The following is a 23,535-nucleotide window of genomic DNA, read 5'->3' as shown; positions in this document are numbered from 1 at the left end:
GTAGACAGTAAAACCTTGAATTGGTGATCTACAAAGTGTCTAGGTCCCACAGCCTGAAGTGCTCAGCCTGAACAACAGGAAGGAAGATACTTGAGAATCTTTGTTTACAAATGAAATGCATCTCCAAAGAAAACAGAAGTCTGAAACTGACTCTGTTTATACAGTTCAGTTCCTCCTCTGATTCTCTGCAGGGATTACAGCTGCATGTAGTATTTTTCAGCTGTTAGAATAATCTTTGATTTCTTTCAGGTGCAAAACTCACAAGGACTACCCTTTCAATGCAGAGTACTGAAGATAGTTTCCTGCCTCTCTCCAGACTTCTCAGATACACTTCTGCTGTTGCCTTTGAGTTGTCTATCTAGCTTTCTCACTGCATCAACCCTCTTTTTTGCCCACGAAGACGCGGTGTGTGTACCCAGTGACTTTGGGTGTGGTTTTTGTGGCTCTTGTTTTGTTTTCTTTTGAGGAAGGACATGCTAAAATATTTCTGAAGAGCACACTGTGTGGACTATAGTAGAGTGTCTTTGCCAAACTGCATGTCTGGAATTGGTAAGCAAAAAACATTGAGAAAGTTTGAGCTACTAGTCACTCTTACTTTGGAATATTGTGAATTGTAGCTAGTGATGTTTCTTGTCTGGAAGGACCAGGATATGACAGATTTTGCATAACTAAGTTGAGGTCAGATATTTTCTAACTACTTCTGGGTTTGATTTTGTCTTTTTTTGTAACGCTCCATGCTTTTTTTCCTCTAATTGGAAGTACCAATTGATTTTTTTAAGTATAGCAGTTGCTACATGGGTAGCTCTTTGAAAAGTGTATAAGTCGTGGTTTCTTGGTGTTATAAAAGCTGGGTTTGCTTATAATAAAATAGTTTCATTATTGCGTGTAATGAGATGGTTATTTCAGCAGTGCTCTTAATGGTAGTGTAGAGTAGCTGTATTATGTTAGCTGTCTGGTTACACAACTTCAAGGAAAACTACTGTCCCCCATAGAAATCACTGCAGTTGACGTTAGCTTCTCAAGTGTAACCTGCTAGCTAGCTATTGAACTCATGCTACTGCTTGTGGAATGCATGAGTGTTATGCATTAGTGTGTATCAGTGGCCACAGGTTTACCTTTGGCTATTGAGTAACCTACTTGAGCCTCTTTTTAAATACTGCTCTTCCAATATGTCTGACAGTTAATATACTAATGTTTAAATTAATGTTTAAATCAATCTTTATTTTACTAAACTGGCAGTATATTTGGGCTAGTAGAAAACTCATTCCTTTAAAGACATTAAGCCTACACAGAATCCTATGGGATGTTTTAAGTAAACAATAGAAAACACGCACCTTCCAGGAAGGCAGCACGTGATGCAGGAAAGACTTCTGTGCTTGTACAAGCAACAGCTGCAAATAACACAAAATGGATTTCCAAGAAACCTCCTGCATCATGAGCTGGCAGTTCAAAAGCTTACTACCATGTTTTGGGAGTACAGAAGTAAGCTTATGGCCACATTTTGACACATGAGATATCCTTTGCTTTATTTTTTCTCACAATACATGCTGGTAAAGATTCTCAAGTTGTTGCCTTCTGAGAGCTGCTTAAGTCTATTCACAACATGCATTTAGACAGATGTAAAAATGGTGGCTAGTGTTGGGGTGACTTTCTTGAGTGTTCTCACAAATTTCTTTCCAAGGTCTGAGTTGATTTAGAGTGTGAACCTTCCTCTGAAGGAGGGTGTGTAGTCCTGACAGGAAGAGCATTCTTTCTGAAGGGATGAAGGAAGGAGATAACAGAACTGTTAAGGCATGATTACCCCTAAGCAGTGAGCTTAAGGTATGCTGTGCAATTATGGAACCAGAATCCTACCTTCAGGTGAACTCTGCTAGCTTGAAAGGCACAGTAATAAAACATTACTGCCCAGTTAATGCAGCTGTTCTCAGAGTATTACTCTAAGCAAGCTTGTTTCCTGGTTCTGACAAAAAAAAAAAAAGGTACTGAGGAGTCATGCTAATTTAAAACTTGCCTTTCTGATGAATTGAAACGACCATTATATGGGGTGGGGGGGAGGGTACACCACCTTTGTTAACCTCAAATGCTTTTTAAAATCTTTCCAGTATAGCTGAGGTCAGACTTTGTGCAATACATATTTGGTCAGAATAATTTACAACAGCCTCATCAGACAAGATTGAGTTAACTTTAAATGCAGCAGGGAGGGAGGAGAGAATTAGTGTCTGACTCTAAGCAGTATTCTTCTCCATTGCTGATTTTCCTAACATAAATTGATTATAATCACTGTAAATTCTGGTCTTAAAGGCAAATACAAAAAGTTTCAGCTCCAAAAGTGGTTCTGTATATCTATAATGCAATAAATAAAAGCCTAGAGGCATCAAGAAAAAGCAGACCAGCTAATGTTCTTAGATTAGTCTGAGCTGTGGCAGAAAACTGTTTGTGGCGGTGTTGACTTGCTTGGAAATATCATCTTTGTGCCAAGTGTTCCAGCAAGGAGTTATATTGCGGATAAGCGACTCCAAAATAGTACATCAGGCTCTGTTCATTTCCTCTGTTTTCATTTCACTAACTTTCTGGAAGTTTGTGCCTGGAATTTTTCCATTCTCCGAGTAGGAATTTTACTGGAGAACACTTTCAGACAGACAGCCCTGCAGCAGAGGGAAGGACCAGCAAGCTCTCGGAGAGGGGTGGTATTGTAACAGGCTTTCTCTGTATTTTGCTGGATGACCTAAGGGGGAAGAATTTGGAAAGGGTCATTCTGGGACACAAGGCAGTACTTAACTAATAGAGTACTTGGATCCTTGGTGAAATATGAGTGGGATGGAGGATAAACAAATATCCAAGGGAAGAAACAATGATGCCTAAGCTTGAACAGAAAGCTGGCTGTTGACAGAGGATGAAGAGTAGGAAGGGAGCGAGAGAGATCAATGACAAGGTTTTCTTTTTTAATTTTAATTTTTAACTTTCTATAATCTTTCTATAATTCTTCAAGGCCAGTTATAATTAAACAAGGCTGAAATGGGAAGAGCCAGTCTTCTAGACTACAGCCAAGTCTTCATTTAATTTAAACCCCATGCTTGGGCCACTCTCTCTACATAGCAGGGTAGAGATTTCCTTTCATCTCCTAAAAGGTAAAGTGGAATGATCAAAGAATACGATATCCGGAGCCTAGCATTCCTGCTAACTGAGTTCTTCCTGCTATAGCTGTTCACAGCATTTGTTTTTCTATTGTGACTTGACAGATCTCTGGACTTCTGATCAAAGAAACTTTTAAGGACAAATACAATCTTGTAGCTCTTACAATGAAATGTTTTTTTTTGTTCTTTCTCAATTTAAGGACTTGTAGTTCAACTCCACCTTGTTGACATTTTTAACTAGATTTTCTCAGGACACCACTGCAACAGCTAAGCCAGTGTCCTACTGTAGGACCCCTAGGAAGGGAAGTCCAGCTGGCTCACAGGAAAAATTAAGAACAAGATGTGATCAGTCCTAGGACCTGTAGAATTAGTACTTGCACTCAAAATTCATGTGTTTTTTTCAGTTGCACTCTTACTACTTGAAATACTAGACTAGCAGGTCTTTTTTCATGTTAAAAGAAGATTTCTCTGAGAGAATAGATGCATTTCAGTAGTAGCCAAGAGCAGTGGTGAACTGGTTTATTGGGGAAATGGGTACCTTTTCAAAACCCAAGTTTTGTTTGGGTAGCAGAGGAGAATACAAGAAGCTGCCATCAGTATCAGATTTGAGATGGGATACCACCAACAGTCTTACAGGTACAGTATATTTCAGCATGCAATTAACATTGCTTTGGGAGAAAATGGCTTGACTTTTGATATTGGAACACAAGCCTGGCTGGTTGGAACCACTCCGTATATAATACTCTGTAACTTAGTCTTTACTTTCCTCTGGGGAAGACAAGGCTCTTCCTGCTGTTCCTGAGATTGATCCAAGTGCATATTGTAATGCTTGTGCAGAGCTGTGAAAACTGGGCCACAGGAAACTCCTCAGGATACTCCTTGTATTCATGTATTCACCAAGGTGAAGGTATTACTAGAAAACTGAGATCTTTGGGGCACAGAACAGTTGACTTGGGACAAATAACTTTCTTTTTAATCACTTAATCCCTAGTTTATCAACTGTAAACTGTCAGTAGCTATTTGTAACACACCAGACATACCCAGCCTTGTCCTTGATCACTTAAAGTATAGAGTTGAGTCTTATTCTGGCAGGGCCTTGCTCATTTAAATGGAGAAGCCACTCAAAACCCTTTCACAGGTCACGTTGCTCTCGCATTTTAATTCATTAAAGTGTATGGCATGGGACCATCAGTACAAATACTTGCAAGACTACATTTTGCTCAAAGTCTTCAGAAAATCTAGACTGCATATTCAGCTTAATATAAGTTTTCTTAACTGATTGTTTCCTTAAACTGTTTTACTTGACATGCAGTTATTCTGCTAGAATAAGCCTGACTACAGCTGATAGCTGTTCATAAAAACAGCTGAACTAAACCAGATTAAATGTCTACCAACTGCAGCATCCTATTCAACTACGGCCAAAACCAGTTTTCTAAGGTGAGTACGTAGAGTGTTATAGTGGTGTTCATTGAATAGTCTGACTGCAGTTTAAGGTATTTAATGTTTAACAGCCATTGGTTAACTTCCTTTTTCAGTTCCCTTTGAGTATAAGATTCACAAGGTAATAACTTTTACAACCACGTGCTTTTGTGAAGAATTGCTGTCTTATTTGTTTGGAAGTTGTCTACTGCAAGATTCATTTGATGCTTCCGACTTCTATGGTGGAGGAGATAGCAGCTGGTGATCTCCTTTCACATTTTCCAAGCTGCTCCAGACTTTGTAATGTTCTGTCATAATTCCTTGCATTGGTATCTGATCAAGAAGAGTCTTAGCCTACTTTAATTGCTCCCAATTGAAATTACTCCTGTGCTATTGATCATCCTATTAAGTCTTCTATAAATCTTTCTGAGAGGGAAGTATGGGCTAGAACTCTTTGTGCAGGACTGAATGCAAAAAAAAGTTCATAGTGGAACAGATCTGCCTTAATGTTTCTTCTCATTCTGGTTGCTTTTGAATGATACTGAGTTCAATACAAATAGTGGAAAAGCTTAGAATTATATTAGATGGAAAACCTGAGCAGCAAAATGTTCTGAATTTTACCTGTTGTTCCTTAGCTATGTTCCCATGTTTTTCCTCTAAAACATGGGCATAATGTTATTTTTTCACCCAGCCCCTTTGGAACTGTTAATGAAGGGCTGACTATACTGGAATGGATGAACTGCACAATAAAAGCTCAAGTCATGGGACAACATGTGATACAAAGGCAAAATGCTAAGCTAAGCTATCGTCCATTCATTGGGTTCAGTGTGGTGCTACGGATAACCTCACTGCTGACTCGCAAAGATGTAGCTGAAGGTTTGCTTTAAGAGCACTGTCACATAGCTGATGGAAACTGATAATGATTTGGGATAATTTAATCTTCTTGCTGTAGTTCCAACAGAAAGTGGGTGACTGTGCTGCTGAGGAAGTAGGCACATGGGAAGAGGAACTGCTAGTTCAAGGATCTTACTCAACTTCTTTCCTCTCCTGTCAATTGAATTTACAATAGCTCTAAAAGAATCTTAAGTTTTTCCTTGCCTGTCTTGGCGATTCTTATTTTCTTCACAAGCAGGTTCTATGTAAAGCAAAGGCTGAACTTGCAAAAACCGAAGAGAACAGATTTTTGGAATCCTCAAAACTGAAAAAACTGAATACAGGGTGATCATGCTTAGTGGTTTCCTCTCTACAGATCTCTGTAATTAGAGCAATGCCCTGGTGACACCTGCTGGAATAAGGGAACTGGTGAAGCAATGAAAGTGTGCTTCTCAAGCAGCCCACAGCAGGCTTGCTACTGTTGTGGGCTGCTGTGAGGCACCAGTAGTCTGACAGAAGGATATCTTGTCTTTAAGTTGTATGGCTGCAGCTGTGCTGCAAAATAGAAGATACCTTATTGCCCCATAACAGATACCACCCAACTTTTCTCCTACCTCTGGTAAAGTCTCTGCAGCTGGAAAAAAAAAACAAAAAACCACAAACTATTGTCTGTAAAAACAAATGAACAATCTCTGGCTTCTAGCTTGTTTTGAATTTTTTTTTACTATTATATGGCTGCTGTGATCATGTAGTCTGACTTCCTGCCTACTACACTGTATAAACATCCTGTAAATAACTTTGATACTTGTGATTAAGTTGGAATGTTGTTAAATTCCTCTGAAGCAGAGTATGTTTCAAGATAGGCTGTGCACCACAGCCTTGAGTGAGCATTGCTCCTCCTGCTGTGGATTGACAGCCTGACTGCTGCTTCAGAAAAGCTCCAGCTCTCCTCTCAGAGTATTTCTGACAGAAACAAGGCCACAGTCTTCAATCCTGGGAAGCACGGCCTGTTCCATGCAGCTTACTTTCTAACTGGGGTTATGATGATGTACTGTAACTGACCTTCTCAATTTAGCATATTGGGGCAAAAAAAAAGTGTCTGTTGCAAGCATTTTTCTGTCCATACTACTACACTAAACTGTTTGGGGTCAATGGCTGATGCATGTTTCAGAGCAGCACTTTAATTTCCTACAGCAACTCTTCTAATTTGACAGAATTGCTTTCCCAGTTCTAGGGCACCTGTTATTACAGCATTTTGTAAGAGTCTAAAGTAGCTAAAAGATATGTCATCACTTCCTTAATAGACTTAAAAACCTCAACTTCAAAGAAGATCAGCTGGCAAAGGATATCCATGAGGTCTGTATCCTAGCCCTGAACCTTAATTACATAATCATCCTTCCTCTCTGCAGGCAGTGCTGGTCCACATTGTCCTACTGGACTGAAAGAGCCCAAGGGGCTTACAGGAGTTTTGTGGGTGAGAGTTCAAGAGCAAGAAGTCTTGATTAACAGATACTTCATTAAAACTTGAGCAGATGCATGGGCTGCAGCAACACTGACTCCCCACCCCAAAACCAACGTTCAGTAACATCCTTTGGGTCAAAACACAAAATGGTATCAAGGGAATGATATAAGGGTGAAAACCTACTCCTGGCTTCTAAAACCTGCCCAAATTGTGTTTGTTAAATAAGACTGCTGCCAAACAAAATAATTCCTGTGTCCTTTATCAGACTGAATTTGCTGGGAGAGATGCACACTCTGAACTGCAGGTATTCTACTGATAAAGGCAGTATTTATATACTAGTAGATACAATAAACCAAACATACGGATCTCCTACTAGTTTGTTAGTATTTAGCAGTTCATAAAAGTGGAAACCTCATTAAGAAAACTGCTCCAGAAATATAACTTAGTGTCCTCTGAAGTGTTGTCAATCATTTACAGTGAAATTACTGAACTTGGTAACAATCTGAAATCACATTGTCTACTCATAATTAATTTAACATCAGAAGACTCTTATATTAACAACTAAAAACTAGTTAGCATGTTTTGACCTGTTGTCCAAAAATATAAGTACTAGGAGAATCTTTAGGTTTCTTTACAGTTTGTCATGATTTGTTTATGATGAAGGCTGCTTTTCACAAGTCCCAGGGGTTCAGGATTATTAAACTTCTTTAACTGTCATTACTAAATGCTAATACAATATGTATTTTGTTACAACTGAGAACAATTACAAGATCAAAGTAAAGATACAGATAAAGGAGGGATAGAACTGTAGTTGATACTAAAGAAAGCAAACTCATGCCTGCTTGGAGTTTACTCCTCAGTAGTCCCATGAACTATGTTCTTCCATCTTGTGCGATACATATTCAACTTCTGCTGTGATTTAATATGCCTGAAGCACTACAAATCACTTCAACAATGAAATATAGTCCTTCAGATCCCTGAAGGATCTGAAGATAATGCCCACATTAGTCCTCCAAAAAGATGGTCCTTGGGGTTTTCGCATCAGAAAGAGAGCATACAATTAAAATGCTCATATCATATAGTCTTAAAGCTGAGAAAAAAAGAGCTTTCCCCCCTGCCCCAGTGAAAGCTCTCCAGAGCTAAAACTGTGAACTGCAATAAAAACAAACCCTGCTTACCTTACGTAGGGTAGTGCAAGTTCATGCTCTGTAACCTTCACATATGCCAATGACCTCGTTCTCAGAAGATAAGATAACGTTTGCATAGTGGAAATTGCCAAACTTCTCTGCAATACATATATAATCTCTTGTGATGAACTGCAAGTTTGCAGAATTCTGTTAGATAAGCGAGTAAACCTAGGGAAACAATAAATGGCAGATCTTGCTAAGTCTGTATATAACTGTTCTGATATCTAGATGCTGCCCTAATAATGTTGGCATAAACACACAGGCACAGCTTTTCACTTCAAAAAAAATTTGCAACTCATTCTTAAAATGGAGTTTATTTACAGTGACTGTCTGTTACATAAAGTAGCCAAAGAAAACAAGAAAAAAAAATGCCCTTTTTTTTTTTAAAAATTTCCAACTGATTTTGATTTTCAGGCATTAGTCTGAAATCCATTACAGGTGTCTTAATATACAATGTCCCCGCATATTAGAGCATGGACAGTGCTCTAATAAACGCTGGTGCTGGATTCCAAAAGATACGGATGTGTCAGGTATTGGCTAAGGTTACCCCTTTCTTTAAGCGAGGCTATCAAAGTATGTCTGTTAAGAGGTTATGCAATCCAACATCCAATCCTGCTGAAAGACAGAGGAGGAGGGGAAGAGGGAGGTACTCACTCACTTAATGCACAGATTCGGTATTGCTTCTTGAAGGTGAGGAAGGTTTTCATCTCCTCTTTAGCCAATTCACAGTCAAACACCTGAAAAAAAGATCCCAAACAGCTGGTTTATACCGATTTGCAAAAAGACAAATATAAGTTCATTTGCAGAAAGAATACCAAAAACAGAAGTAGAAAAGTGTTGTATTTGTTGAAGCACTAGAAAGCATGTAATGGATGGGTGTTTGTAGTGAATAATGAAATAATGTCAAAGGTATAATGCTGGTGGGAGCCTAATTGCATCATTTTTACATCACCAGGTGGAAAAGTTACTATTTCTTTCTTGATCTGTTTTAATGATGGAGTCTCAGGTCCTTACTTTTAAAATAATATCTATCATTCATAAAGAAGTAACCTGCATGGTATCTGACAAACAAAAGTTTTTTGCAGTTCTAGGTGTGAAGGGGGATACTTTGTTCCACTGGCAGAATGGATTTCTCTGTGTAAGACTAACACCGCTAAGAATTTTGTATGGTACCCTCTTACCTTAAAATTTTCCTCAATATGGTGTGGAGTGACAGATTTAGGAATTACACTCACATTTCTTTGAATACAGAGCTGGATGAGCACCTGAAAGAACAGAGAATTAAAGCTGAGAAGTTCTGCCCATCTTCTGAAAGCTGAAAATCATACTTGCCTACATGGCTACAGGGAGCAGCTCTACTGATGATCAGAGATGATTTACATAGGAAAAACACAGAAAAAGCACTAAAATAAGCACTTCCTAATTATTGCATGAAGTCGTTTAATTGTTGTTTTTCTCAAGTTGAGATGACAACATGGGAGTGCATTGAACAAGAATTCAGAATTGCCCAGGGTTGCTGTGTGTAGAAGTGGCTAGTGTGCCAATTACAGCCCACCAGTTAAAATCCAGACATTGGTGATCATTAACAATCATCTAACACTAGGTCTTTAAAACTAGTCTTAGAATATTTTTAAAGTGTTACATTCCGGATGAGACAGCTGGAACTCAACTTTCCATAAAGTCTTTGTAAATAGTTACTTTGGCACAAGTTGGTAAACTACGTGTTGCAGGGGAAAATACAATGAGCAGTGGGCAGTTGTCCCATCATTCATAAGCACAGTTTCTCTGGTAAGTCCCAGGTCAGAGAAAGCCATGGAGACTGGAATAAAAGCAAATTTCTTCAAGTCAGCCATTTAAAAACCTCAGGTCTCAGCAGGACATCATGCTTCCTATTTTTGCAAGTGTGTGGTGCTTTGGCTTTTGTTTGTTTGTTGGTGTTTTTTTAGATCAGAAGTTTTCTTATGTGTTTAATAAGCTCACCAAAGTTCAATTAAGAATTATCTTCACAACTTTCACCAACCAAATGATCCTTTTTCTCCTAAACATGAAGATCTAGTAACAGCACAGGAGCGAATTAGTGGACTGGATATCACAATAAGCATGAGAAATGTTTCTGTCTGTCCTTTTTAAGAAATTGTCAAGCATTTTTCTAGTTATATCAGTTTTACTTTGTAAGGGCTTATCAACACACTGATTCTGGTCATTATATTGGCTCCAATATATGTGTGAGAAATCGTCTCACAAAGCATTCTTACCATGGCCAGTTGGGTGCTCCAAGGGACTGGAGCGTATGTAGTGACAGAGATCCCCTTGGACTGGCAAAACTTAATCAGCTCTTCCTGAGGAAGGTATGGGTGGCTCTCAATCTACAAAAATAAGAAGATAGTTTCTTCAAACACAGAAGAGACTTCAAGGTTAAACATAGGTATGGTGACCTACTAACTCCACATGAGCTTTGAAAAGACTGCTCTTGTGCAGTTACATGGTTTTTAAGAGTGTCAGCCAGTATTCCAGATTGTTTCCCCTTCTTCTCAACTGCCCAGCAAGGCCCGATCTTCATACATTAGTTTCCCTTTACAGCTCCCTGCCACACCTTTCATAACTTCTCACAGTCCCATATGAATGGACTCCAAGCTCCAGGTGTCCACGTCCAGCTGGAGCACCCACCCATCATCGTATCCAGCCCTACCTATTCCAGTCCTGCCCGACCCACCAGTGGTGTAGCCAGCTCCGATCCCTGCCAGCACGTGGGATGCATGTGGGGGCACCAGGAGCAGAGAGGGGCAGCCTCCTGCCCCACAACCTCAGCTGCAGAGCTCAGCTCCCGGCCCGCAGGAGCCTGGCACTGCAGTCAGAGGTAAGGTGAAGCTTTGTAAGCCAGCTGCACCACAGGCTTGTGTAACTGCAGCTTCCTGTGCAAGTGAGGGCACAGAACAAAAGTCCTGCATTTTCCATTGCTTGATAATTCAGCCAAATACAGGTGTATTCTCACAGGGATATCAAAAAGCACACCCCTGGCATAAAAGCATGGCCAGACACGTTCTGCTAAATGCAACACCACAGATGGGTATGATGCAAGTACTGACGAGGTGAAGAAGAATTTACCTGATTATTTGCAGGTTTGTGGTTTAAATCTGGTTTGCTCAAGAGCCGATCTATCTGTCTACAGTTGAAGCTGGAGATTCTGATGGCTTTTACCATTCCCACACATCCACCACCTCTTCCTTGGTCTAGAAATAGCACAGAATCAGATTTGTTATTGAATTAGGATTTTTTTTCCCCATAAGGAAAAAATGCCTGCAGAAAGACTTCAGTGAAAACTCATCACAGCTGGGATGCTCTTGTGATGTGGCATTCGTACAGCACAGTGGACATTGGGATCCTGGTCAAAGACTCAGAGTCTCACATCAAGTGTCATCATACATAAAAACAACAGCTCTATTCCTGATTAACAATTATTACACTGTAATTATTTTAGTGTAATGCAGCTATTTTGAAATGCTATCCCTAAGTAGACCTTCTTTTCCAAAATATGAGTTTTTTTTTTTTTAGAATAATTCCTCAGCTAACAAAATAAATATCCCGTAATAAAAAGCCTGTAGTTGGAACAGAGTGGCTGAACAAGGAGCTATTTTGGGAGAGCCAGAACAGAGAACCTGATCCTCACTGCTGATGAATTTCCCAGGGGAGCCATACCACTTAGCTGTGGCTGTAGAGCACAAGCAGAGCTACACTCCTGCCACCTCCTATTTTCTTTCACACTAACAATAAAACAGTTTGACAGCCTTAATTAGCTTGGCACCTCCAACACAGAAGAAGCAAGAGAAAATTTATTTACTGCCTTCAGAGCAGAAGATACACCTCTAGCAAAACAGAAATCCTATTCATTTGAAGTTGCTATCATAAGCAGCAGCCTGACATGACCAGGTTTTTCCTTTACGCAAGAAACAAAATCGTGCTTTGTTCTTGGGGTCAGACAGAAGACAGAAGGGGAAAAGCATCACTGAATCCTTTTGACTGGCGAGTCTCTGGTCCTCTTTTGACCTGGCCATGCTGAGCACGGGGGGGGCAGAGGGCCCAAACCAACAGCAAGCAGAAATTGGTGCCTGCGCCCAGGTCTGGACTCACGCACCCAGCCACCAGGACCAGGCAGCTCCAGCCGCTGCAGGGCGCATGCGCTCAGCTTCCCTCCTGCCATGCCCACCCAGCAGTAGGCAGAAAAATACCTCAATTTTGGCAAAGTGAGACAAGAAGAAGCCCCAGGGCACAGAGCAATTGGCAATCTGGGATTCTTCACGTTGGAAATTCTCCCCAGGCGACTCCCAGTGTGGTCAGTGGGAAGTTTTCAGGCTGTTATTTCAAACTAGCAAGAATTTTTCATCATGTCAACAAACATTCCTCCACATATTCAGAACATCTGTACCACTGGGAACGATCATACCATTGCCATCTGCAGGAAATAGCTCCTCTCCGGCCTGTCATTGCAAAAGAAAAGTGTGTTTAAGGTAGACTGAATTATAAGTAGTTAAAGGAATCACATAGAAGTCCAGCAAGCAAGTGGAGCTGGAGACACGGTGGATATCCTGGCTTATGTTTGTGCTGGGGAGAGAGGTGGCCAAGAACACTGAACTGTATGAGCACGGTAATCTTCAAGAAAATCTGTCTCTGGAGAATCCGTCCTGCAGGCAGAGGAAGGGCAGACACTTTTATGTGCTCCAGTCGGGTTGTGGGAAGTCTGGGGATGTGACACAATGGGGAAGTGAGGATTTATTTAACCCGGGGGTAGAGAGAGAAGAGAAAAAAGGGAATTCACAACTGTTTGATCCTGGATAAGCAACGAACAGCCAAATCCCAGGCTTTAAGAGGAATGTGATATGGATGGCGATTTGATCCATGACATGGAAATGCTGTGCAGGGGAAAATAAGGTGATTTTGTACTACGAGACCTATCTTCAGCAGCCATGACTTTACCTTTCCTCCTGGGCACGCGTACTGAGGTTCATCATTATGTCTTAATGAGGTTTAACAATGCTCTTCATTAGAGAGCAATAACGACTCATCCAGTCCCAAAAGAAAAAGTGGCAGAGCCCCGACAGGGCTTACGGGAGTTCAAGCCTCATACCTTGAATCCCATGGGCCAGTGCATCAGGTAGAGATCCAAATAACCCAGCAGGAGGGCAGCGAGTGCTTTCTAGCACCCCTCCTTCACCAGGGACTCCTCATGGAAAGTGCCCCACAGCTGGGGGGACACAGAGCCCAGGAGCTCCTCTCCCAGCCTCAGGGCTCCAGAGCGTCCCAGGCAGGGAGGCCACAGAAGCAGCTCACGGTACGGGACAACTCATTTTGAGGAAGGTGCGGTTCTGTGCACCGTATTGTATTTGCAGCAATACCTGTCTGCTAAGTAAAATAAGACAGGCTCTAAAATTACAACAGTTTAGACAACAATCAAACAAAACGAATTTAAAAGCAAAACTGGTTTTGATTAAACCAGTTTTGATTAAAAATCAACCTGCCAGTTTCCAGCAGATAGAAGTTACTTTATTTTTCCTACCATTGTTGTCGGGGGGAAAACCAAAACAAAACATAACACCCGGGAGTTAACAGGCTGAGCCCGGCAGCGCAGCGGGAGTGACGACAAGTACAATAGCCAGGCTTCCTATCTCAGAGGCAGCTGAGAGCATGGCCTCAGTTCCTGTCTCCATTGCTGACAATGGATATCGACTACAAAAAAATCTCTCCCACATCAAGCCATTTTTTTCAAGAGTTGACCTCTCCCTTCTCTCCATCCACAAAAGGCTTACACCTGACAGAAAGGAGTTAACTCCCAGCCTGGCTCCATTTGCAGGCTGGGACCTTGTCTCTCCTCCTGAGAAGTGGCCTCATGTGAGATGAGTTACTCAAGGACGCACCTTACTGACAATAAAGAGGTCTTCTCACCTCAAAACGCCCTCCTCAATTTTTTCTCATAGTGCATCCTTGATCTCACTCTCATTCTGGTACACGAAGGCACAGTCAAAGTGGCGGTACCCAACATCAATAGCAAACATCACCACTTCTCTTGCTTTTCCTTGCAGAGACTGAAACAAGAGGGGAAGTCACCTAGTCGGTATGTAACAGAAAAAGAAGGTTGCTGTCCTCCAAATCTGGAGACTTTAAACCCCAAAATGATGAGGTGCTCTATTTTGGATCTTGCTTTTGTTGGTTTTCCAGAATAAGGTGAACCCTTTGGCACTTGCCACAGCAGTCACAAGAGGTGCCCAAGCTGATCTGCCTTTTTATGAGGATTGAATGCTCACATTCAGACAGCAAGGTATCTTGAAATAAATTCTAACTTACCCAGAAATAAAAAGCAGTTTCAGTCTGAGATACTAGCAGCCTAAGAAAATGAGCTGTCCCTGGAAAGGCTGCCGGCCCTGCACGTGAACAAGACGCCTCTTGTTGCCACAGAACAAGGGACACAAGAGGACTGCAAAACACTACAGACAGTGCCACCTCCCGGGGAAAATACACAACACGGGATGTGAGACCGAAGTAAATTACTTCAAGTTCTTGGCTCAGAGACACCGAAGAGTAGTTTGATGACTGCACACCAGTTCTGGAAAATGGCACTTGAAATGGAAACATGATTCAAAACCACAACCACTGCCTACATTTAGCTTAATAACATCACCTTTTAAAAATGATTTCAGTTTTCCAAGTATTTCCAAACAAAGGGTGCTTGGTTGGTTCAACTTAATTCAAAATGATATCACACGGAAACCACAGCAGGATTTGGGGTTCTTGGTTTTGTTTGTTTGTTTTTTGCATGAGGCTACACATGACCAAGTACCAAGTTTAAAGTTGCACAAGTTTTCATTTTTGCAGCCTTTCCCAATCCCACCCCTTCTGATGTATAAATAATACTGCTCTTTGTGTGTCATGGGAAAGCAGACTAACAACAACACCTTGTAGACAACACAGCACAGAGTATTTATCTCTGGGTGCTGCTGGAGCACGGGGAGGCTCTTTGCTGTGGATGCCCCATCCCTGGAGGTGCTCAAGGCCAGGCTGGATGAGGGTTTGGGCAGCCTGGTCAGGTGGGAGGTGTCCCTGCCCATGGCAGGGGGGTTGCAACTCAACGGTCTTTAGGGTTCCTTCCAACCCGAAACACTCTGTGACACTGTGCAGGAGAGAGCTCCCTGGGAGAAACCACAACAGCAACTGTGCTGCTTTTGAGTGGAGGTGAAGCCAGTGGAGGACAATGGTGACAATACACCCTGTCATTATGTAAAGCAAGATGTTTTCAGGAAAAATAATCTGTTTTATATTACAGTGTGCTCACTGAACAGGACTTCACATTTCTGAAATCAGGGTGACGGGGTAAAGAGGATGCCCTGTTGTTCCACCAAAACACAGGGAGTTGCAGCGCAGGTTGTGTGGGTACCTCGATATCACAAAGCTTTAATTAATTAATCTCAGTAGGTTTGGGCCACGTTTTCATTGCAGTAATATAAGAGATTTTGTGGTGACAGAAATCACATGAACAAAAATTTCCTTCTGTTAGTGTCCTAACAGGTTCCTTCAGAGAGTTCATGAATCCTAGAATTAGTGGCCTCACACAAGGCACTTCATTTAAAATCTATTTATTTACGTTTAGGCTTCTTAGTATCTGCAGACCAATCAAGACTGAAAGGGTTAAACGAACTGAGCCCTATTTGCACTTAAGTTATGCAATAATTAGCATCAGCTGACCAAAAAATATAACAAGAAGAATTTAACGTACTTCCATGGTAACTGAACAGTGTGTTATAGACTTGGCAGCTTACAATTCAACATACTTAGTTTCCAGCCTCAAGTTCAAGGGACAATCCACTTTTTTTCTTTCTTAATAAGCTCACTTTCACCCCTTTTAAATGCTTCTCTCCTTTTATATTTATAATTCAGTACATCCTTAAATATTCTCTCTTACCTAAACCAAATACATTTCCACAGTATTTGCAAGTAAAGAGCTACCCAAACTATTTTTCTGCAAAGTGCTATGTATTCATCTGTTGTCATATGGAAAAGTTATCCTCGGTCTCTAAGGAGTTCACGTAGATTCCCATTTCCAAATCCACCACTCATCACTTAAATTCCCATATTTACATATGTTCATCAAAGATGATACCTACACAGCATGCTAGGATACTAATACACAGCACCAAGAGCAAGAACAAAGACAAATAGGCTAGACAGATTTTTTTACTTCTGCAGTACGTTTTTTTGTTGTTGGTGGTGGTTGTTTTTTTTTTTGCCTAGTTAAGAAAAAATCTCCTTGTCATCACTACCTGCTCACTTCACAAATTTTCTGGAGACAGGTGTAAAAAGCCTTCAATACCTGAAATATTTAAAGAGGCAAGAAATACTCTGTAGAGGACTTGGTGCATTTTCCTGACCCGAAGAGAAGATGGCTGGAAAAGTCTTCTGCCTATCTCAGCCATTTATTGGTGTCACCTGTGTGACCAGAGGCAGTGCCCCTCTCTCCTGCCTTGTGGTTGGCTGCAGGCAAGGAAAAAATGAACAGGATGAATATAATAAGTGACAGAAAAAAAAGGTATTTTGCCTTTATCTCACCCTTTGGAGAATGTCAAAATTTACTGCGGACTTCTTCCATGTATTTGTTGGGTGAATTTGTTGTGCGAGTTACACATATTGCATTGACTGAGGTTGCAGCTTTTTGTATACCTCATAGTGTATGCTTTTCTGCAAGAAAAGTGATATTTGAGGAGTTCACACACCCCCGAAGAGCCATTTCTGGTCTCATCTGACTGCTCCCAAACATATCACCAGAAGGCGCCACCAAGCTGTTTGTCTTAGGAGGAAGCACAGTTCTGCCCACAGGAGGGATCAAGTAGCCAAACCTTACCATCAAAATCACGGGCTTTGAAGGGTTTCTGCCTGATCTAAAGCCCCTCTGTAGTTTTTGCCCTGCCCCTTGACTGAGGTTTTACTGTGGAAGTGTCAGATTTATCAACATTATCTTTTCTCTCAAAGAGGAAATAAAGTTTCTTTGGTGTTTGCCATCAATCACTGAACAAGAGGTGTTCACTCAATTCATACATATTCCATTACAAGCAACTTTTTTCTCAGCTATCCATCATTACCATTTTTGTCATTCTACAGATCTTGGAATCTCCAACTCCTTGCTCACCATACAAAAGTAATTTCTAATATCAGAAAATACAAAATTTTCAGCCTCAATTTAGGAATATATCAGTCCAGTGATGATGTGAATTCACACCAGTGAAGGTGCATTTACATTTTCACTAGGATTTCTTCATCTGCTCACAGAGCTTCATGCCTACAGATAATATTTCATTTTGGCATAAGATTCTGAGATTTAATGATGGCTTATCTGTACTATAATTTGCTGCATGACACAATATTTTAAAGTCAGATATTAGCTAAAAATGGCTTTTCCTCTTCCCATTCATTTATAATCTTCCTGCATTTCTCAGGATTAATATTAGCATTCCCAGGATGTAATAATAATATCTCATCAAAAGTCAAACTACTTGATTGTTTGACACATTTTAAATGTTCTGATAATTTTTTTTTTTGGTATCTTTAAAATAATCAAGTAAACAATGGATTATTTACCATTCAGCTGTTAATGACAAACTTTTGGAGCGTTTTGACATTTCCACTACGCGATTTGTCAAGAACCACAGAGAAAAGATGGTCCTTTTAAGCAAGCATTCCCCCCACTTGAAAGAAGAGCTAAGGTATAAATAAAACTTTGTCTTTTCAAGATCCATTGTGTTAGCTCTGTGTGATTCTTCAAAATCAAAATTATTTTATCTACAAGACAGATGATCAATAATGGCAAGTGTCGTGATCCTTGATGTTGTGTTAGTGCTACTTTACAGCCTTATCTGTTTGTACACTGTCATATATTGGATAGTTTACCATTCACAAGGAAAAAACTTTTGCATAAATTGCATAAAAAATTACAAGGCTTAGGAAGAATAGCAGTCTATTCTGGAATACCACAAGCTTCTCATTTTTGTAGAGTGGTTTTGACCCCAGCCTGGAGGTTTCAGAGCACTACCTAAAATTTTGCAAGAAATTATTTCAAAGATATGAGTGGTAAACACTTATTTTTATCCAGCTATTTATGAACTTTTCCTTCCTTGACACTTCTTTGCCTATTACAGCAAAACCCAGCCCCAGGGTAACACCACATTTCAACAGGCAGAGATGCCCAGAGACCCAGTGCAGGTCACTTCATTCAAGCACCTTTTGCTGCACGCAGATCCTGCACACAGCATATATTTAATCTGAAAGCATAAACCCATTGTCTTGCATTTAGCACACATAAAAGACAGCAAAGTCTGAGAGGCCATGAGGTTGAGCATGAGCACATTCAGCACCCCCAGGACAGACACCCACAGAGCCCCAACAGGCCAGCAGCCATGAGCCAGGTGGCCAAGCTCAACCCTGCTGCTGCCTGCAAGAGGTCCCCAGTGGCACCAAGCTCCAGTCCTCCAGCACCAGATTTCCTTGAGGACTTTGTACATTTGTACATTTTTGCATCTGGTAGTTCTCCTCTTGTATCCCCAGTCGTTGCTGGTGCCCATCTCAACCAGTAGCGTCTTCCTCTGCCTGCAGCCTGACCTTTTCTGCACAGCTCTATGCAGGAGATGTTCTTGCAGCTCCTTCCTACACCTTGATCTTTTCCACAGCAGTCAGCACCTCAACCCTATGTCCAAAGATTTTAATCAAGATGTGCGAGTCACTGCATCTTTGGGACAAGCCGAAGGATAACCTATTAATGAGAACCCCTAACTAAAAGAGAAGCCCTAATGAGAGGGACTCCACCTTGACCATGGCACTGCTCTGCCAGTACCAGCGCAGGCCTGGGGAGCTGCACTGCTGCCCTGGCAATACCTCACTCAGTGAGGCACATTTCCACACTGAAACAAACCATGCATCCCACCAGTGGGAGGGCTTTCAGTCATGAGTCTATTTTGGAAAACAATACTTAACTCCCTTTCTTATTTAACACCCTTTCTTAAGTCTGCCTGAAGGTCGTGGTTCACTTTGCCTTTAACTTCTTCTTCCATTTTTCACCACCCATAATCCTGTTTGTTATGTTTTCTTAATTCAGGTAGATTTACCTCACAAACATTTCCAGTTTCTTGACCACATTTGTATCAGAAATGTGTTCTCTTTCAAGCTCTTTAAAGCATTTGTGACTCCTGGGCCTACTTTTGCAGGCAGGTGCCTGTTGTCTGCCAGCTTCAAGCCAGTAAAACATAAACCAGCCAGTGTGGGAAACAGCAAGGGATCAGAGCTGAATAGCCCTATATTGAAACAAACTGCTTCATAAAATACCTCTGAAAGGTTGTCTGAGGTTACTGTTTGCACTTGAAAATGCTGCCCTCCACCTACAGCTTCAGTCACAAGCTGCGTTGCCAGAAGAAATGCCAGCTGCTGGGTTCCCTTCCCCTCAGGTGCTCACAGCTCTGGGAGACCATGGGCTGCAGGGGGACAGCCTGCACCACCAGGGACCTCTCCACAGGCCACAGGGGAACTGCTGCTGCGTGCCTGGAGCACCTCCTGCCCGCCTTCTGTACTGACCTGGGGGGCTGCAGGGCTGGGTCTCATCCCTCTCTCCCAGCTGTGTTGCACGGCAGTGGTTTTTTTCCCTTTCTTCAATCTGCTCTCCCAGTAAGCCCATCCAGTGTCAATTACTGGCTCGTCTCTGGCCAGCAGTGGGTCACGTTGGAGCCGGCTTAAACTTGCCCCTATCTGACATGGGGCAGCTGCTGGGCCCTGCTCACAGAGGCCACCCAGCTAATACCAAAACCTTGCCACGTAAACCCACTACAATACATTGCTACGATTTCCCTGGGCCTGAGTTTGGGCAGGGCAAGAAACTTGGGTCCAATGAAAGGAGGGCAGTAAGAAAAAGCTGCCTGAAAGGAAGAGCTATAGGAAATGCCTGAGGGCTGTGGCTGGCTTCAAGAAAGGCAAAAAGTAAACACACAGACACAGACACAGACACAGATTTCTTGGTTGGAAGAGACCTCAAGATCATCGAGTCCAACCTCCGACCTAACACTAAGTACTCCACTAAACCATATTGCTAAGCTCTACATCTAAACGTCTTTTAAAGACCTCCAGGGATGGTGACTCCACCACCTCCCTGGGCAGCCCGTTCCAATGCTTAATAACCCTTTCGGTAAAGAAGTACTTCCTAACATCCAACCTAAACCTCCCCTGTCGCAACTTTCACCCATTCCCCCTCGTCCTGTCACCAGGCACGTGGGAGAACAGACCAACCCCCACCTCACTACAGCCTCCTTTAAGGTAACTGTAGAGAGCGATAAGGTCGCCCCTGAGCCTCCTCTTCTCCAGGCTGAACAAGCCCAGCTCCCTCAGCCGCTCCTCGTAAGACTTGTTCTCCAGACCCCTCACCAGCTTGGTCGCCCTTCTCTGGACTCGCTCAAGCACGTCCATGTCCTTCTTGTAGCGAGGGGCCCAAAACTGAGCACAGTACTCGAGGTGCGGCCTCACCAGAGCCGAGTACAGGGGGACAATAACTTCCCTAGCCCTGCTGGCCACACTGCTTCTTATACAGGCCAGGATGCTGTTGGCCTTCTTGGCCACCTGAGCACACTGCTGGCTCATATTCAGCCGACTATCAACCAATACTCCCAGGTCCTTCTCGGCCAGGCAGCTTTCCAACCACTCATCTCCCAGCCTGTAGCGCTGCTTGGGGTTGTTGCACCCCAGGTGCAGGACCCGGCACTTGGCCTTGTTGAACTTCATACAGTTGACCTCAGCCCATCGCTCCAGCCTATCCAGATCCTCCTGCAGAGCCTTCCTGCCCTCGAGCAGATCGACACACACACTTAGCTTGGTGTCATCTGCAAACTTACTGAGGGTGCACTGGACGCCCTCATCCAGATCATCGATAAAGATATTAAAGAGGACCGGCCCCAGTACCGAGCCCTGGGGGACACCACTTGTGACCAGCCTCCAACCAGATTTGACTCCATTCACCACAACTCTCTGGGCCCGGCTATCCAGCCAGTTTCTAACCCAGCGAAGCGTACGCCAGTCCAAGCCCCGAGCAGCCAGTTTCTTGAGGAGAATGTTGTGGGGAATGGTGAAAAAATAAATAAAGCTGCAGTTCAAACCATAGGCACCAGTTTGAACCCCAGGTTGCTGACTGAAAGCTGGCTTTTTATGTGACATCCCTCTGAGGACAAGTGAGGACTGCACTTGAGAGCTCCTCAGCAAAGGAGAACCCTGTGGGAAGAAGATGCCTGAAAACTACAGCTCGTCCCCAGGAGTGCTATCATGGGATTCATTACTGGGCTCTATCAGTCAGACAAAACAGGTTATTGTGGTCTGCTATTAGTTATCAGTAAAGCCATTGTTATTAAAATTATTAGTAATGCTAAGTCCAAATGTGCATTACACACTTCATTGTAGTTTAGAGTAACTACAATCTTATTAACCCCTGGTTTTTTATTCCATATTAGGATGGCTCCTTTCTTGCAGACCTTTTTTAAACATAGAACGCTTCTGTTCAATGTTTCTGTGTAAACACCAGTGATAAATAGTTAATAAGTGACTCCTGTGAATTAAAATTATACTGGAAGTAAAACGTCAAGGATTGTTTCTCTTTTACTTCCATACATAATTTGGGGATTTGCAACATATAGAACCTTTAGAGACTAGGTATGATATATCATCATATAACATCAATACGTACATATTTATTTAAAATTTTCTATTTTTTAATGTGTTTGTTGAAACTGAGGAATATCTGGATCTGGGCATGAGTGCCAGAGATGAAGCAGACAATCTGTGTGTTTTACTACTGCTCTATTGCTATGTCACAGACTCTTTCCCTTAAGACTCAGTAATCCCAAAACAAACAAAAAAAAAAAGGAAATGAAGATTTACCAGAATTTAGAGTAATATTTCCACCCATTTATTCCTGGCTTTATCTTGCTTTTCAAGGACTTTGCTACCTGTGCTAGCTTTCATTTGCACAGTGACTCTAGCATGGGGCAAATAATCCCAACTCCTTCGAAGGGACTCTATGGCTGTGTTGGCACTTCTGGCAGAAATCCAGGAGGTGCTTTTCCATACCCTGCCCCTATGTAATGTGGACTCCACATTTTATATATATAAATATGTGTATACAGCTATTTTGCAGGGTATGGAATCTCAGCGCAGACTGTTTTGCCTAGCATTTAATTCCATGTACTTAATTAAGAGTCATTCATATGCAGTTTATCTAGCGCACAAACTTTGCTGTGGATGCAGAGGCATCCATGGTGACTTTTTACAAAAGCAGCGCAGGTCTGGTGGAGTTTTTGAATCTATATGCAACGCATTTTGCACACTGTCACTCCTCTCATGGCCCGGCTGGCTCTGGAAGCAATATAAGCTGACAAGAAACCTGACAATAAAGCCTTTATATCTCCAGTGCAGGGGCCAAGCGCCCTGGGAAGGTTTAGTCTCATTTTCTCAGCTGTTAGTTATATCTTGAATACTTCTGAGGTGGAATTGCTCCAGTGTATGAGCTCTGCAAGTGTGGCCCATAGCCTCTCAGCAGCACTCTCTGCTGTGTCGTACAACAGAGTGAAAAGTGTGGAAAAGGAAAGCTGTATTTTTTACACAGTGCAACCCTTATTTTTCTTCAAATGCAGACGCTGTATTTTAGTTTCCACACACCTTCCAGGCATAGCAGTTTTTCACAGGGCTCACGGTCAGTCTTCCTCAGCATATGTCTCCCAGACACAGTCTTGTAAGCAGTGACCCCAAATTTGCAATAAAGTGAACTACAGTATTGCTTGTTATTAAGTACCAGTAACGAGCTCAGCCTCTTTCTGTATATAATGCTGTGGACAACCAGCAAATCTGTGTCATCCTGAATTTTGGAAAGGGCAGGCAGCAGTGAAGAGGTCAAAGAGGAACATGATATTTAGAACTAGAGAAGTTAATCCTCTTCATCCTTAGAAATGCACAGTACCTAAGATTGTGTTTACTGTTAATTTTAATGTGACTTTTCATCATGGAAATCAAAAGGAAGGAGACAGAAGTTTCATATCAAGCTCAAATAGCTCAGATTTGATCCCACTCATCCTTGGGCTGTGTTTCAGAAAAGCAGTCCCGAGGCCCTGCTATGCTGGCAGTAGCAGCGTGTGCATGTCGGGGAGCAAGTGGGAACAGAAGTGTTGTGGCCAGTGCAGAGCCTGTGCCAGGGCTCTCAACATCTCCTCTTCTTCCTGATCAATCCACTGCATGCAGTGTGTGGCTCCACACCTGGTAAGAACTACAGGATGTGTTGATGCTGATCAAACCTGTGTTTGCTTTGTGCTGAGCAATGAAGCCTACCTGTCAGGTCCACAAGTTCTCCTGCCTATGGGTTGACCCCAGAGGTTGCTTCTTCCCCTCCCAGCCTCATGAACACAAT

General features: G+C 42.2%; 1 protein-coding gene and 1 pseudogene across 2 annotated transcripts in view; one reads left to right on the top strand and one right to left on the bottom strand.

Moving 5' to 3' along the window:
• Window positions 1-889, top strand: part of LOC118250051 (aldo-keto reductase family 1 member B1-like) — a 35,691-nt gene extending 34,802 nt beyond the window's left edge. For both annotated transcript variants that reach the window (XM_050715496.1, XM_035550680.1), the window contains exon 10: window positions 250-889. In XM_050715496.1, coding sequence (XP_050571453.1) covers window positions 250-292 — 43 coding nt within the window. In that variant the 3' untranslated portion in view covers window positions 293-889. The remainder of the gene's footprint in view (window positions 1-249) is intronic.
• On the bottom strand, window positions 447-14,840 carry LOC118250053 (aldo-keto reductase family 1 member B1-like; annotated as a pseudogene).
• Between the last annotated feature and the right edge of the window lie 8,695 nt (window positions 14,841-23,535).

Source organism: Cygnus atratus, chromosome 1, assembly GCF_013377495.2.
Source record: "Cygnus atratus isolate AKBS03 ecotype Queensland, Australia chromosome 1, CAtr_DNAZoo_HiC_assembly, whole genome shotgun sequence".
In the NCBI taxonomy this organism is placed as follows: Eukaryota; Metazoa; Chordata; class Aves; order Anseriformes; family Anatidae; genus Cygnus; species Cygnus atratus.
Note: the sequence above shows the minus strand (reverse complement) of the source record. Positions and strands in the feature narration are given on the sequence as shown.